Below are 13,839 nucleotides of genomic sequence, written 5' to 3'. Positions count from 1 at the left end.
CAATTAGATAAAAGGTGAATCAAAATTGGAATTTTGCTCTTCAATCGTCAAAAAAATTGCAGGTTCGTCGATGATCGAGTCATTGGGAGCTTTCCAGTGAGCGACACAGGTCGACGCAAACATCGTTCTATAATCTACTTTTTTGGCAATGATGAGTAACAAAGACAAAACGACACTTGTGTCGCTTGCTTCCATAGTTCAGGATTCTTCGACGCGAGTTTCGAATCCTATTTAAATTTCGCGCCATTCTGAATCTAGCTCCGGAAATTCGATTCGCGGATAATTGCATATGGCCGCGTTCAGAAGACCAAGCCGCTGAGTAGCAGTCGAACGTGATTGGCTCTTACTTTTAGAACCATTGGAACCAACCAATCAACGCGGAGTGTTAATAAGACGAACTCAACAGTTGTGCAACAGTTGTGTCTGCTAAACGCGACCCATTACCACGATGATTTTCTGCTTGCCACTTCCGGATTATAAATCCGCAAGATTTGAGTTGAATCTATCTCTTATCGAAATATATTCTCGTTGAAATTTTAACGGAAATATCGAGAAATGCGCCTTTCGATTTATGCCTAGATTCAATTGTCTTGAAAAGCAACAATAAAAGATAACCTGTTGCCAGTGGTTTGAGAAAAAGAGAGCAGAAGAGAGACAAATTGACAACTCCACGAACGTTCTTCTCAATTTGTAACGACTCGGAAATTAAAGTCGATCCGTTTCTCTTTTGTTTCTCTGAACTTGCCCGAAGCCTGAAATCCCCAAAAGTTTTAAAACGAGATAAAAAATATATTCGGACATTGAAGGGAGAGAGAGAGAAAGCGAAGATTCCAAGTGCAAAAAGTGCAATAGTCCATCCCTGTGTTACATATCAAGGGTATCTCTTTATTACGTCATTCACATCAGACTTCCCTTTGTCTGCCCTGCCACACGTTCGTTCTCTTCGAGTAAACATATTGAGCGCGATAACGCGGGATCCGAGATCAGAGGCTGAAGCAAGCTGAAGACTCTGTGAAGAGGCAGTGAGAGGTGCTTGCGTCTCAACGACCATCAACGACTCGCCAGTGGCAGGAGGATTAATTTGGTGGACTGATCCACTGTTCATTGGAAACCAATCGGTGAGAATGTTCGTGAACAATCGCCATTAATATCGGTCAAGCAGATGGATGGCCAGTAGAAAATAAGAATATTGATTTACAGTGTATTGAGACGTTTTGTTGACACCGGTAGGTCAAAAATTTGCTATAGAGGAAAGGAAGAAGAGAGATAAAGTAGATCTTCACGATATAAGCGTACCTCGACGAAATTTTCTTCATTTCACGTAGATTTTCAAGTAAGTATGGTAGACAAGTGTAATCGTGTGTGTGTGTTAAAGCATCTTTGGGGATTCGCTCGGCTAAACATGTATTAAAGTTTCCGTTCGACGAACTAGTATGAGCTACGCGACATGTTTGATAATATTTATTGATTAGAGGACAAGATTGGCCGTTGCTTGAATATCTGAGGTTCAGTTTGTTATTCGACCCTCCGTCTGTATACGTGGGTCTATGGCGTTCGATGCAAAATTTATATATCTGCTGGTATAATTGTAAAACTTGCGCAAACCTGCCAGAAAATATTAAATAAACGATGATTATTATAAAAATAACGGTAAAATCGTACAATTACAATGTAGACAGACGTTTTGTGAATTTATCCAGATTTTTCTAAATGTTTTAAGGCAAGAAAAATAGTGTTAAACGTGACAGACCCACATATACTCCAAGGATGCAAAAAAAAACCTAAATAGACGGAGGGTTGAGCAAACTTATGTTCATTACATATAGATATATCGTACTCGCTTTATTTCTTACATACATTATAATTGTGATTTTCTTCCACAACAAGAAGCTTGACCTTGTTATTAACAATGTAACAAAAATAAGGGTATTTATGTGTCTGTTTGATTGGGGAACGTTTGCCGTAACCTTTATTTGACAGGGAATTATTTTACCTTTTGACTCGTATTAAGTACGTTAAATATTTTATACAAAAATTGAAACGGCAGATATTTTTATATTAAAAAAGTACTGATCCGAATACAGAATTGAGAGGTTTTGAAAAACTTTAAAAATTCTACCTTCCAATTGTCAATAGTAGGCACTGCATTAGAAAGTAATTTCTTTTTTCATATGTCTTCTAGAATTTCTTATATTTAACGAGGAATTTCTCATATCGATAATATGATAACGATGAGGAAAGAAGAATGACTTTGTAATAACTGATTTTCTGATTTCTAGAATTGAACACTAGAAATGGAGGCAGATCTCATAGTGTCCTGTCCCTACAATCCTGCGCATCGCATTCGAAAATTTAAATATATGTCTCATGTATCAAAATGCAAGAAAACTAGTAAAATATCTGACAAGGTAGAGTGTCCGTTGGACAAGACTCACATAGTAGATCGTCATCTTCTTAAGGTAAGACGAAAAGTACAGATTTGTATGCACGTGGCATGTGTACATACATATAAACAAGGTGTCTCAGAATTTACGTTCGGGGAATGCTCGGTGTGATTCTTATGTGCCGAAAGAAATAACTTTTTCCTTTGGTATTGCACTGTTTTATACATTCAAATTGTATGGTTTAAATACGTAGGTCACTTTGAAAAATCTCTGTTAAATTAATATCATGTTTTAATCAATATTTTAATATTGTAGGAGCATATTGCGACGTGTTCCAGTCTTGGAAAATTGATAAATGTGGATCCCGGATGTGAAAAACCAAAGGTAGAGGAGCCTCCAGTAATTATGAACGCATACGACTCAGCTGAAAATTGGGAAGAGGTATAGAAGACAGTGAAGATTCAACTAGTTTAAATCAATACCGATTTACGTTATATAATTCCATATGTTTTGTTCGACAGGAACCAGAAGTCCCGGCTTACGATCCGATGGAGGTTTCATCGAAAAAGCCGGTGCTTCGATGCGTGTCTGGATTGACAAAATCAGAGAGAAGGAAGTTTAGGGACAGCGAACGAATGCGTATAGCAAATCTCAAAGGATTTTCTTCTGCGAGCGCAGTCTCATCTTTAACGAAAGACACGGTGAAATATATTTCATGCAAACGTTTTTTTAATGTGTATTTAAATAAATAACTACGATTACACTATAATCAATATAATTATATAAATATATTTATTCCTTCTGTAATTTCAGGTTTACGAAGAAGTACCATTACGTCCTCCTCGTGATACTTCTTCATCCTGCGTATTCTCACCAAATGAGAGCTTCGATAAGAGCACGCAAATGGATGATCATGATGATCATGACACAAATATACAAGCTAAGTTTGTTCCTGAATTTCATACTAATTCACTCCATAGAATGTTATATGATGAATTAGCTCCTGAAGATGATGATATTAAGCAATTGGAAATGGAACAGCCTCCGCGTAAAAATGTCATCGGAATTAAAACGGAAACGGTAACATAATTTACTTTTTATATGTATAAAACACATTCATAAACATTTGATTGAGCTTGCTTGTAAATGAATAAATGAATAAATAATATCAATGTAAATGAATAAATGTAGCGTTCTCTTTCAACTTTTTAATTACTTGGTAAATTATATTTTCAGAAAATGTCCTTAAAAGATTATCTCCAGCAAATCAATAGAGAAAATGGAAATTTTTCAATTTCTAATCAAAATCAAGATACATCAGTTAAGAAAACAGTTGAGAAAACTGAGGCAGCTGCAACTTTGGAACCGTTTAATATTGATAAAAAAAAGAAAGAAAGAGACGAATGTATTGCAAGCACTTCGAGCGTGTCTGGTGATCGAGTTACTGATAAACTTCTGGCTTTATTGAAGAATGAGTCAAGTGCCAAAAAGGTACAGCCTACGGAGAAGACAACAATGCTTGAACAAATGAAAAAAAACCTTGGTGAAAAGGAACCAGCGTTGAATGAGATCTTGAGCAAATTTGATGATCAATTAACTTATCTAGCTGAGATACAGAATGCTGCTGCCGAGGAGAGTGCACGAATACTCCAGCAATTGAAAGACTTTAAACTAAGAGTGGACTAAGCGAAGAGATATTTGGCCTGTTCGTTTTCGCTGCACTTCTGAACTAGCGCAATAAGTTAGAATGAAAGAAAGTATATTTGTTTCATTCTAACTTATTGCACTAGTTCAGGAGTGCAGCGAAAACGAACAGGACAATTGCCTCAAGAAAATAATTATTTCTCTCTAATCACTGATGTCAATGTGTCTCGTATAATTCTCATGGTACTAAACACCTCGCTGTAGTGCAAAGCTTAATTAAAAGACGACGCTATGAATGGCGCTAATCATTTTTAACAATATCTTTTCATTTATACACGTAAAGACGTAAGATCTCAACATCTCGGGTACTTGCAACCCGTCGCGTCGCGTAAAAGGGTCACGGTCGGTCTCGTTCCGCGTGTACTTGACGCGAGACACTGTCGTGTCTCTTGATCTTATGAGTTATTTAGAAAGTAAGACTAACATATAACAGAAAAGTGATCTATACAAATATCTCAGTCTATATGTAGAATAAAAAAGATATAAAATAGTTTCCTTATATATTCCAGAGAAGTCTATAAGATTAAGTTGCGAAAGAAAAAATTATGTGTTTGTTCGGAGCTATAACATTATGAATATATCTGTATAACCGTAGAGATACATTTGCGTATATGTGTATGTTTCATGATCTGAATATTTGTTAATCTATATAAGCATAAATTCTATTCGTATGTTAAGCTTAATAGTAATACTACTATTAGTAATACTAATAGTAATACTATTATAGGCTTAATAAAAAGAAATAATAAATAAATATTGTGCATATAGAAGGTATTTAATCCTCCCATCACATATCGTTGCTCACTCGTGAAAAAAACGAACAAAAGATGAAATCGTATTAACGCGATGAAGATGAGTGATTACGTTCTACTGTTCATTTCGTATTTCCGCCGTATTTTTATATCGATTTCAAGTATTATCGATATGTCTATCGAGTTGCGTGACGACTTTCGAGAATTTCATGTTTCGGTCAACCTGCCAATCATTCCGCGAAGTCGAAGTGTCAGAGTGCTGGACTCGTGAGCGGCATTTGATACACAACTGATAGATACTTTATTAACGTAAAACTTCTTGCAAAATGGTAAGTTGACGAACCTCACTGCGGCTCAATATTACATTTATTCAGCTTTGGAGTCATATTCTTGGAGCACCTTCAGTACTTCCTCATAGGTTATGTAGGAAGTGCATTGTCATCAAGACTAACATTTGTTATAATTTTAAAATATTAACATATCGCAGTTGCAATTACCGCTGTTATGACGCATATTTAATACACGGGATATTAAAATTAAGTCAATGTATTTGGTTTAAAGTTCCTGACACTCTTGACAAAACATAAGGTTAGATGTCTTTTAAATTCTATAAGCACTTATTTAGATAAGTCTTCTGATCGATAGCGGTTTTATTTCACTCACATTTGCTTCCTTATATCCGTGATAGAATGAAAAAAAAAATTAAATTTAGACAGGCCAATCAACTGTATTTCGTTATACCTTACAGGCACGTAGATATGACACACGTACCACAATTTTCTCACCGGAAGGGAGACTCTACCAAGTCGAGTACGCCATGGAGGCTATAAGCCATGCCGGCACTTGTCTGGGCATACTGGCAAACGACGGTATTCTACTGGCGGCTGAGAAACGCAACACCAACAAGTTGCTGGACGAGGTGTTTTTCTCCGAAAAGATCTACAAGTTGAACGACGACATAGTTTGTTCGGTGGCTGGCATAACTTCGGACGCGAATGTCCTGACGAACGAGCTGCGTCTCATCGCCCAGAGATACCTTCTTCAGTACGGCGAAGCTATACCCTGCGAGCAGCTCGTCTCGTGGCTATGCGACGTTAAACAGGCGTATACCCAATACGGTGGGAAGAGACCCTTTGGCGTATCTATCTTGTACATGGGATGGGACAAACATTACGGCTATCAGTTGTATCAGTCGGATCCCAGCGGGAACTACGGCGGTTGGAAGGCGACGTGTATCGGCAATAATTCGGCAGCGGCGGTATCGTCCTTGAAGCAGGAATATAAAGAGGGCGAGACCACCCTGAAAGACGCAATGTCGCTCGCTATCAAAGTGCTCTCCAAAACTCTAGACATGAACAAACTCTCTGCCGAAAAGGGTAAATTTTCATTTATATGTAAATCAGTGCGGTCGATTCTAAGCTAATAAAATCACGCACAGTTTTCGATATCATTCTGTAATAGCTCGTAATCATTCGTAACAGAGTATGTTGACGTAAGTCCGTATCCTTTACTTGCAGTGGAAATGGCGATATTGACGCGCGAAGATGGTAAGACAAAGACGAAAATACTGCCGGCGAATGAAGTGGATGCCTTAATCGCGGAACACGACCGATTAGAAGCATTGGCAGAGCAAGCGAAGAAAGAAAAGCAGAAGTCGTAGATTTTTTTAATATTAGATAAGAGCACGATATAAACCCACTGCGATGGCAAAGTTTACTGTATCAGGAAGAAATTGATTAACATGCAATTCAAGTGTTTATATTATGTACTGTAAATTATTTCCTTGCCGCAAGAGTGAATCCTTATGTGACAGCATTATCATTTTCATTGCAAGACAATGGTTATAATAGGATTAAAAAAGTTTTTCCACAAATGCAACATGTTATGCTTCTTATCCCTGCAATTTCTTTCTCCTCGTTCTCAAACAGTGATCGAAGTGACTTTGCATAAATATAACTGCCCAAGGAGGTCATTTTTAGATATTAATTATACATCCTATTCGTGTCACGGGTTTAGGATAGCGTTCGATTCACAATTTTATGTGCTGTATGATACGAGGAGTGATTGAAAATTCGCACATATTAAAAAAACGTGGAAATATAGGCACATAAAATTATAAACAGAATCCTATTCTGAAATGTGCGTGAATTATAAATCGTCCAAAATTATATCATTATATCTGTATAGACATCTATTGCACTTGCATTAAAATTAATACAAATTAGTATATAAAGTCATTCTTTAATTAAAATATATAGGTTCAGTCTGCACACAAGAATCAATGTTACCCTTCTTGGAATACAAAATTTTAATCTCTTTAATTTCTAATTTTTTATTTAAATAAAACATGCTGAAATAACACATCAGTATAATCCCCGAAGGCTAACGATATTCCTACTTGACTCAAGAAAAGCAATGCAAATTCGAAGTTTGTCTTCGAATTCTCGGTAAACATCAGAGAACGTCGTGTAGCTATAAATATATATAAAAAAAAATACAACAAAAAGTGCCTCGAAAAAATCAGATTTTTTGCAAAAGCGTACGGGAGGGCTTTGGGGATCGTTGGAAAATTGAAAAAAAAGTGCAAAAAGTTGGTGTGTCGGATCATATCAACCAGGCTGCCGATGCGGTCCCACTCCCGGGCGCGATCCCACTACTGCCCGCCACGGAGACTTTTGGCTGCTGGGTTTCCCCTCTGGCCCGGTTCGCCTCTCCTTAGCTAACCTGGTCACCCCGGACTCCTCCGGGGTGCCCATATTGATGGCGAGCTTAGTGCGGACGCCCAGTCAACGTGAACCCCGTACCAGCAGGTGCCCCCGACCTCAGACCCTCCAACACAACCAGCCTCCGAGTAGCCGGATTACAGGAGCCGCCACACTCCCAGCTGAAAGGAACACTTGCGATACGTCCTTATAAGCTACCGGAGATCGATCCCGTTTCAATCCGGAAAACTCGTCTCGCGAATATTATCGTTTATACGCGGCCACGAAAATGCGAATTGAATTATTTCTCGAGCGAATTAAACGTCGATCTATACGCGTCGGGATTGTATTTGACGGATAAATATGCGAAATTACATGCGCGGGGTAAAGCGGAGTCGGCGATAACGTTATCTAGCGCATTTTGTTCGAAATCGAGCGCTCGACGACTCGATAGGTTCGCCGACGGAGATACTATTTGTCGGTAATTGATCTTAGCGAATAATTAACTTCTTTCCGATCATCGGTAAAAGTGTGATGAGGATAACGAAGAACTCCGATACTACCGATCGTCCCGATTCCGCTGACCGCTCTGGCGCTCTCGGCGGCGCACTGGCCGGACTGGCCCCTGGCCCCCGGGATCCGGGATACGTCGAGCGAGGTTAGATCGGGGCGGAGGTGTAAACCGACGCGAAATCATGTTGATTTATTTGTGACAGGCGACGGCGAAGGGACTCGACGGGAGCGTAACATGACAGGGGCACGTAACCGGTGCTGTTGACGATAGTAAAAACACTCCCCCCGCGGACAACCGATCCTCTCGCGATGGCCGATAATAACCTGGCGAAGGTTTTCGCTGCCGAGGACTTTAACCCGGAGAAATGTGAGTTATCGGGGGGATGCATACCCCGCGTTAAGGGATGCGAAACTCGATGTTTGAAAAAGAGGAATCGTCACGGCATTGATCGTACTTTGTCTTCAGTAATGTGACACTTGTTCGTGAAATATTCAGAATTTATATCGCACTCAATCGCACTGTCTCTTTAATCTGACGTAATCACATAAATAGCTCGTTTGCCAATTAATTGTATGCGAAATTGAGGATAAATATAAAAATATACAAATATGCGAAGGACAATAAACGTGAATTGTATCTGTCATGCTGTTTGATTCTTCTTACAGTCGTGAAGGAGCTGAGCGCGCAATGCGTCGGTGCGGACGAATTGAGGCAGCAGCGTGCGAAGATTCAGGAACTGGCGAACAATACGTCCGCTCAATTGAAACGGAATGTCTACCAGAACTACATGCAGTTCATCGAAACCGCCAAGGAGATCTCGCACTTGGAGAGCGAGATGTATCAGCTGTCACAGCTCCTGAGCGAGCAGCGTGCCTTGCTGAGCACGCTGGGCTCCACCAGAACGACGGGGGTTGTTTTCGAGGATCTGTCCGAGTCGCAGCAGGAGAACTTGGCTGACTCTGTGTCCAAGGAGGAGGAGCAGAAGCAGAAACTCATTCAGCTGATTGAAAATGTGGAAGGCGCTCTGGTTGGCATTCGACGAACGAAATATTTTGTAAAATATCAACGAAAGATTTATATGCTTTATTTTCTTTTTCTCTTCTTTTTTCTTTACAGAGCTTGGCCGAGACTCCAGGACGCGTGTGCTTACACGAAGGTTCCTTGCTCGAGTTGGATCCGATCGAGGGTACGCCGTTAAAGAGAATTCACGCATACTTGTTCAACGACGTCCTGATGGTCGCGTCCTGGCTGGCGAATGGCGGCAGACGCGGCCCACCTAGATACAAAATGCAGGCAGTTTATAACTTGGAAAGTCTGGCGATCGTCAACGTGAGGGATCACGGCACCGTGAAGCTGTCGTTCAAACTGTTGGCGTTCTCCGATACGAGAGTGTTCCAGTGTGCCACAGCGACAAGTAAAGTTAGTGTGCTCGAAAACAACGATCGTAAATCACGTCGGAGTATTATTTGAATATACTTATCTTACAGAAAGAGTGGTTGGATAAGTGCGAGCAAGCGAAAAGAACAAAGCTGGCGGAGGAGAATTCAGTCGACGCACCGGATAACGACAAGCATCCAAAGGAGGACAAAGCGGCGCCGTCTCGTTCGATGTCTTTGGAATCGAATACATTAGGTAAGGCAGAAAGATCTTGCATTCCGTAGGAATTTTTTGTTTCGCGATACGTGTCCTATCTTCATTCATTTTCGTTCATTTTCTTGAGTTTTTGTTCGTCGAGCATTTTTAGGATCGTTGAAATTTTTTTACCAGGGATGGACGACGACGATGACTCGGAGTATTACGAACCGCCGCCGGAATGGGTGCTGGAAGTAGCCGAGGATCTGGACTCTTGCATAGCGCAACGTCACTTCGAGGAAGCTTACGGTTTATTGGAGAAGGCAAAAGTCTACTTGAAGGACACCGAATCAACGCCCCTGCTGACGGAGATCCAGACGAAGGTGAACGAGAGAGGTCGCTCGCTGGTGAACGTGCTAACCAAGGAACTGGAGTTGAGCGCGGAAGCGAAGTCGCTGCAGGGCGGCGGTTTGAGAAGCGCACGACGCGCGGTCAAGCTCCTGATACAGCTGAATAGGAGCGCACAAGCGTGCCACTTGTATCTGCGATTGTGCAGCGCGGTGCTGAAGGCGCGACTGAAGAGGATCAAGCGGGATGGTACGACCGTGGCTTACGTGAAGCAGCTCAGCGCGATCGCCTTCAGCAATATAGTGGAGATAGCGAGAGAATTCCTGAAAACCTTCCCTAAATCTACAAATTGCACTTCCGGTAATTTAGCATCGATAAGAGCCACAGATGTTTTACGATCGAACAGTGGATTTATTTGACTTGCTCGTTGTCGTTCAAGGCTTGGTTGTATGGTGCAGCCAGGAGGTGAAGCACTTAACGTCGCACTTAGCTCAGCAGCTGTTTGTGCCGCAAGTTACGCTAAGCACATTGGTAGAATGCATTGTCACTGTTCGAAGTCACTGCGATCAGGTATGTACACGTTCTAATCTTAGCGATAGTCCTATTCGCAGAAGTACTATATTTAGATGTATATGGCCTCTGTATCTGCGCACTATAAACGCAAATTTCAACACAAGTTTATAATAACTCGATTTTCAGTTGACCCAGCTTGGCATGGACTTTCGTTATCAGTTAGACGGGCAACTTAGATCACCGTTAGCCAAAGCTATCCAGGACGCGGGCAATAACTGTGCCGATACGGTGAAACGTCACGTAGCGGAGGACACTTGGCGGCCGACGAATCTGGAAACTAGTCAGAATCTCCAGAAGCTGTTAACCGAACTCGATGATCTTGGTATCGGTGTACCAGCGTTTCAGACAAATGATTATTGGATACCGTTGACGTACAATATATTAACTTTTTCCAAGATCTACGTCAGTTTGTTAGAAGACTGTCTTAGCGTAGCCACACCCGAGCTTATATCTACGATAGACGGCGTGCTCGTATCCGTGATGCGAATCGAAATTCAGCATTTGATCGTCTCGCTTACGGATCCGAAATTGAAGCAAGAGGTAAACGAGTGTCTCCCTGCTATATCAAATTGCACATTATGAATAAATTCGAATTTTACAAGATTTCACTTCTTTCCCTTAGCGAAAATTAGTACAAAATAATGCAGCCTATGTGCGAGACGTTATTATCGCCCGAGGCCTGGAACTGTACAAATCCACGACGAACCAGAAGTTCACAAAGCTGCTTGCTCTGAAAGAACAGATCGTATTCGAGTCTCCATCGCCTACAAAGCCGAGGCCGGCTCCGAGAACTTCAGTTCCTAAATACACCACCACAGAATATCTCTAAATTGGAAATAGAGATGCCGAGCCGTTTAATTTATATAGGCGAAGAAAAATATCGCAGAAACAAATGCTTATGCATATGTATATATATGCACACGCGAGACGATGTATTATATTGTATATAAAAGACTCAATTCTCTCTCCTCAGTAATAAATACACGTATCATAGTGAGACGATATAGAAGTGACTCGTTGCACTTCTAATCCAGGCAGGTAAACATTAATTGTAATGCCATCGTAGAACCATTATAGTACCTCGTAGTATATTTAATGAACAAGGGAAATTAAACAAATCAGACTACCACGCAGCTTCCCTAATGGTGCGTATAATATAGTAACTTGTAATAACGTTGTAACATATCTAATACGTTGAAATTATTTACACGTTTAATTGGATATATAATTTATGTATGCCTATGATTATTTATATAATAGCACTATTTTGTACTGTTGTCGCTGCAATTGCTGGCTTCATTATTCGTTTCCAGTTTCCTCTTCTTGGCGCGTATATCGGCCAGAGTTTGTTCTATACTCCTTTGATCCTTCTTGTTTTCACTAGGAACTGCGAGAAAAAGACAATTCCATTATTACATGCATACATATAGAACGAGTCACTCGATTTTATAACAATGTTTCGTAATCTTTACTGCAAATACGAATATTGCTTGTTCGTTGTAAGATCTTAAAATAATGCACATTATATAATTATTTTATAATAATTCCCAATGGAGTCATACGATAACGGATAACTTGGGTTTGCAGTAAAAGTTAGGTAAGGGCCCTGGCACATAGAAAAACTGAAGTTGACCAATCACAGTCAAGCGTTGTCGAAAACTTAAGATAGTTATCAATTTCCTTACTATTTAAGTTTTTCTATGCACCAGGCCCTAACTCGTATATCAGTATTAATATCTACGCACCACATCCATAACTACTACTGGCTTCCGTTTTCCTAGCAGCTTCCAAGGCGGCTTCCTTGCCGATTAAATGCTGATATTTGTCCTTGTAGTAGTTGTTGGGCACGAAATTCTCTTTTCGTTTCTTAGACTTCGAGTACTCCGTTTCCTCCTTAGCCTTTCTTTCTCTCTCCTCCTTCAGTCTTTTCGCAACTTCCTCGTTCCATTCTTCGCCATTGTGCAGCGCGACTAAATGATCCTCCGAAGGTGCGTATTCCCTCTTGAAGATGATGCTGTAACGATCGTAGCCTTCCTCGCCGAAGGAATATGCCAGGACATTCGCCACTTCTGCTACGTCATAACTGAAGCCCAGGACAGACATTGATATATCATAAAAGAATATTCCACAAGTATAATGTTTCAAAAACAACGCACTTACACGATGCCCCTGTGTATCTTATCCATGACGGGAAATTTGTATTCCTTCGCGTCGTCATCCTGTAGAAACTTGTCAATCTTCTCTTCGACCTACGTAAGAAGGTAACGCGTTAGACGAACTGATTACTGATTAGGCTTCGTTAGACAAAAGGTACGAAAGTGCAACTATACAAGCTACTTCACCTTCAGCCGGAAGAGCTTCAACTTTTCCGCCTCCGCTTTCTGACGCTTCTGCAATTCCTCCTGCTGTTCTGCATAATCGAAATAAATTTGCATGAGCCAACATAAAATATCAAACCGTTCTTTTCTTTCTTTTTTTTCCCCTTTTTCTAATGAGCGAGAATTTTAGGTTAGGAATCAACTAACTTTTCATGAGGGCCTTCTGCTTCTCGTTCACTGGCGGCGGTTTGTCCATGGATTTCAGGATAGACGCCAATATATCTATATGCGACATGATCTCGGTGAGTTATTTGGCCTCGTCAACGCTAAACCAAAGGAAAAATTACGGAAAAACGTTCCACGACGCTCGCGAAGATCGAAGACTCCAAACAGTCCAAATACTCCGGAACCGAACGACTGAATGGACCAGAATGGACTGAATTACAGATTACAGAAGCTTATGAATTTGCTCTTTGTAGATGCACCACGTTACGCTTTCTGCACTTGAAATGAGATAAATGTATAATTATACATGGAAGAGAAAGAGAGAAAAAATGTAGAACAAAAAAAATTTAGGACAAGCTTTGAGCGGTGTAAAATTGGTAGAATAACACACATACGATATACGATCTGCTATCAATCGTATCTGCAAAAATGTAACAATAAAATATATAACAAATATAGCAAATTCCTGGAAATATAAAAAATTCTCGGAAATATCAATAAAATTTTTGAAATTCTAAATAACGTGATCTCCTCTTGCCGTTCATATTCTTCTGACATTACTTTATCGATTTAAATTTAAATTTTTGTGTGCAATTCTTATTTACAATTTTCGTTCATTTCGTGTATGCGAAGTACGAGTATGGAAGGATTTTTAAAAGAAAATTACTTTTTGTGTAATGCACATTTTATTATATATATTTAAAAATTACATAGTATCGTTCAACAAATAACAAAGTAAAATTGTTA

General features: G+C 40.1%; 4 protein-coding genes across 6 annotated transcripts; 3 read left to right on the top strand and 1 right to left on the bottom strand.

Moving 5' to 3' along the window:
• Positions 1-856: 856 nt before the first annotated feature.
• LOC139815933 (uncharacterized) lies at positions 857-4,851 on the top strand. Of its 3 annotated transcripts, none has more exons than XM_071783209.1 (7): positions 857-1,118; positions 1,231-1,333; positions 2,280-2,459; positions 2,700-2,825; positions 2,906-3,085; positions 3,198-3,464; positions 3,621-4,851. In XM_071783209.1, the coding sequence occupies exons 3-7, from the start codon at positions 2,295-2,297 to the stop codon at positions 4,068-4,070; spliced, it is 1,188 nt and encodes a 395-aa protein (XP_071639310.1). In that variant the 5' UTR covers positions 857-1,118; positions 1,231-1,333; positions 2,280-2,294; the 3' UTR covers positions 4,071-4,851. The 3 variants fall into 3 exon arrangements, with proteins under 3 accessions (XP_071639310.1, XP_071639309.1, XP_071639311.1); XM_071783208.1 differs by having other exon boundaries at positions 1,201-1,333; XM_071783210.1 differs by having other exon boundaries at positions 857-1,126.
• A 161-nt stretch (positions 4,852-5,012) lies between these two features.
• Positions 5,013-6,713, top strand: Prosalpha3 (proteasome alpha3 subunit). Its single transcript, XM_071783218.1, has 3 exons — positions 5,013-5,169; positions 5,589-6,216; positions 6,358-6,713. The coding sequence occupies exons 1-3, from the start codon at positions 5,167-5,169 to the stop codon at positions 6,498-6,500; spliced, it is 774 nt and encodes a 257-aa protein (XP_071639319.1). The 5' UTR covers positions 5,013-5,166; the 3' UTR covers positions 6,501-6,713.
• A 1,342-nt stretch (positions 6,714-8,055) lies between these two features.
• Exo84 (exocyst 84) lies at positions 8,056-11,836 on the top strand. Its single transcript, XM_071783188.1, has 9 exons — positions 8,056-8,200; positions 8,259-8,422; positions 8,722-9,083; positions 9,173-9,475; positions 9,544-9,688; positions 9,824-10,336; positions 10,416-10,546; positions 10,676-11,089; positions 11,172-11,836. Exons 2-9 carry the CDS (start codon positions 8,365-8,367, stop codon positions 11,376-11,378), a joined length of 2,133 nt encoding a protein of 710 aa, XP_071639289.1. The 5' UTR covers positions 8,056-8,200; positions 8,259-8,364; the 3' UTR covers positions 11,379-11,836.
• LOC139815938 (sperm-associated antigen 7 homolog) lies at positions 11,619-13,309 on the bottom strand. The gene is made up of 5 exons (XM_071783220.1): positions 13,075-13,309; positions 12,892-12,959; positions 12,710-12,798; positions 12,295-12,632; positions 11,619-11,936 (listed from the first exon to the last, which is right to left on the bottom strand). Exons 1-5 carry the CDS (start codon positions 13,160-13,162, stop codon positions 11,812-11,814), a joined length of 708 nt encoding a protein of 235 aa, XP_071639321.1. The 5' UTR covers positions 13,163-13,309; the 3' UTR covers positions 11,619-11,811.
• Between the last annotated feature and the right edge of the window lie 530 nt (positions 13,310-13,839).

Source organism: Temnothorax longispinosus, chromosome 7 (genome assembly GCF_030848805.1).
Source record: "Temnothorax longispinosus isolate EJ_2023e chromosome 7, Tlon_JGU_v1, whole genome shotgun sequence".
NCBI lineage: Eukaryota > Metazoa > Arthropoda > Insecta > Hymenoptera > Formicidae > Temnothorax > Temnothorax longispinosus.
Note: the sequence above shows the minus strand (reverse complement) of the source record. Positions and strands in the feature narration are given on the sequence as shown.

Coding starts and splice junctions, on each gene's coding strand:
- Prosalpha3 (XM_071783218.1), top strand. Junction 6,217..6,357: donor CAAACTCTCTGCCGAAAAGG/GTAAATTTTCAT, acceptor CTTTACTTGCAG/TGGAAATGGCGATATTGACG.
- Exo84 (XM_071783188.1), top strand. CDS start 8,365: ATGGCCGATAATAACCTGGCGAAGGTTTTCGCTGCCGAGGACTTTAAC. Junction 8,423..8,721: donor GGACTTTAACCCGGAGAAAT/GTGAGTTATCGG, acceptor TTCTTCTTACAG/TCGTGAAGGAGCTGAGCGCG. Junction 9,689..9,823: donor TTTGGAATCGAATACATTAG/GTAAGGCAGAAA, acceptor TTTTTTTACCAG/GGATGGACGACGACGATGAC.
- LOC139815933 (XM_071783209.1), top strand. CDS start 2,295: ATGGAGGCAGATCTCATAGTGTCCTGTCCCTACAATCCTGCGCATCGC. Junction 2,460..2,699: donor TAGATCGTCATCTTCTTAAG/GTAAGACGAAAA, acceptor TTAATATTGTAG/GAGCATATTGCGACGTGTTC. Junction 2,826..2,905: donor CAGCTGAAAATTGGGAAGAG/GTATAGAAGACA, acceptor TTTGTTCGACAG/GAACCAGAAGTCCCGGCTTA.
- LOC139815938 (XM_071783220.1), bottom strand. CDS start 13,162: ATGTCGCATATAGATATATTGGCGTCTATCCTGAAATCCATGGACAAA. Junction 12,960..13,074: donor GCAGAAGGCCCTCATGAAAA/GTTAGTTGATTC, acceptor TCGATTATGCAG/AACAGCAGGAGGAATTGCAG. Junction 12,799..12,891: donor TGAAGCTCTTCCGGCTGAAG/GTGAAGTAGCTT, acceptor CTTCTTACGTAG/GTCGAAGAGAAGATTGACAA.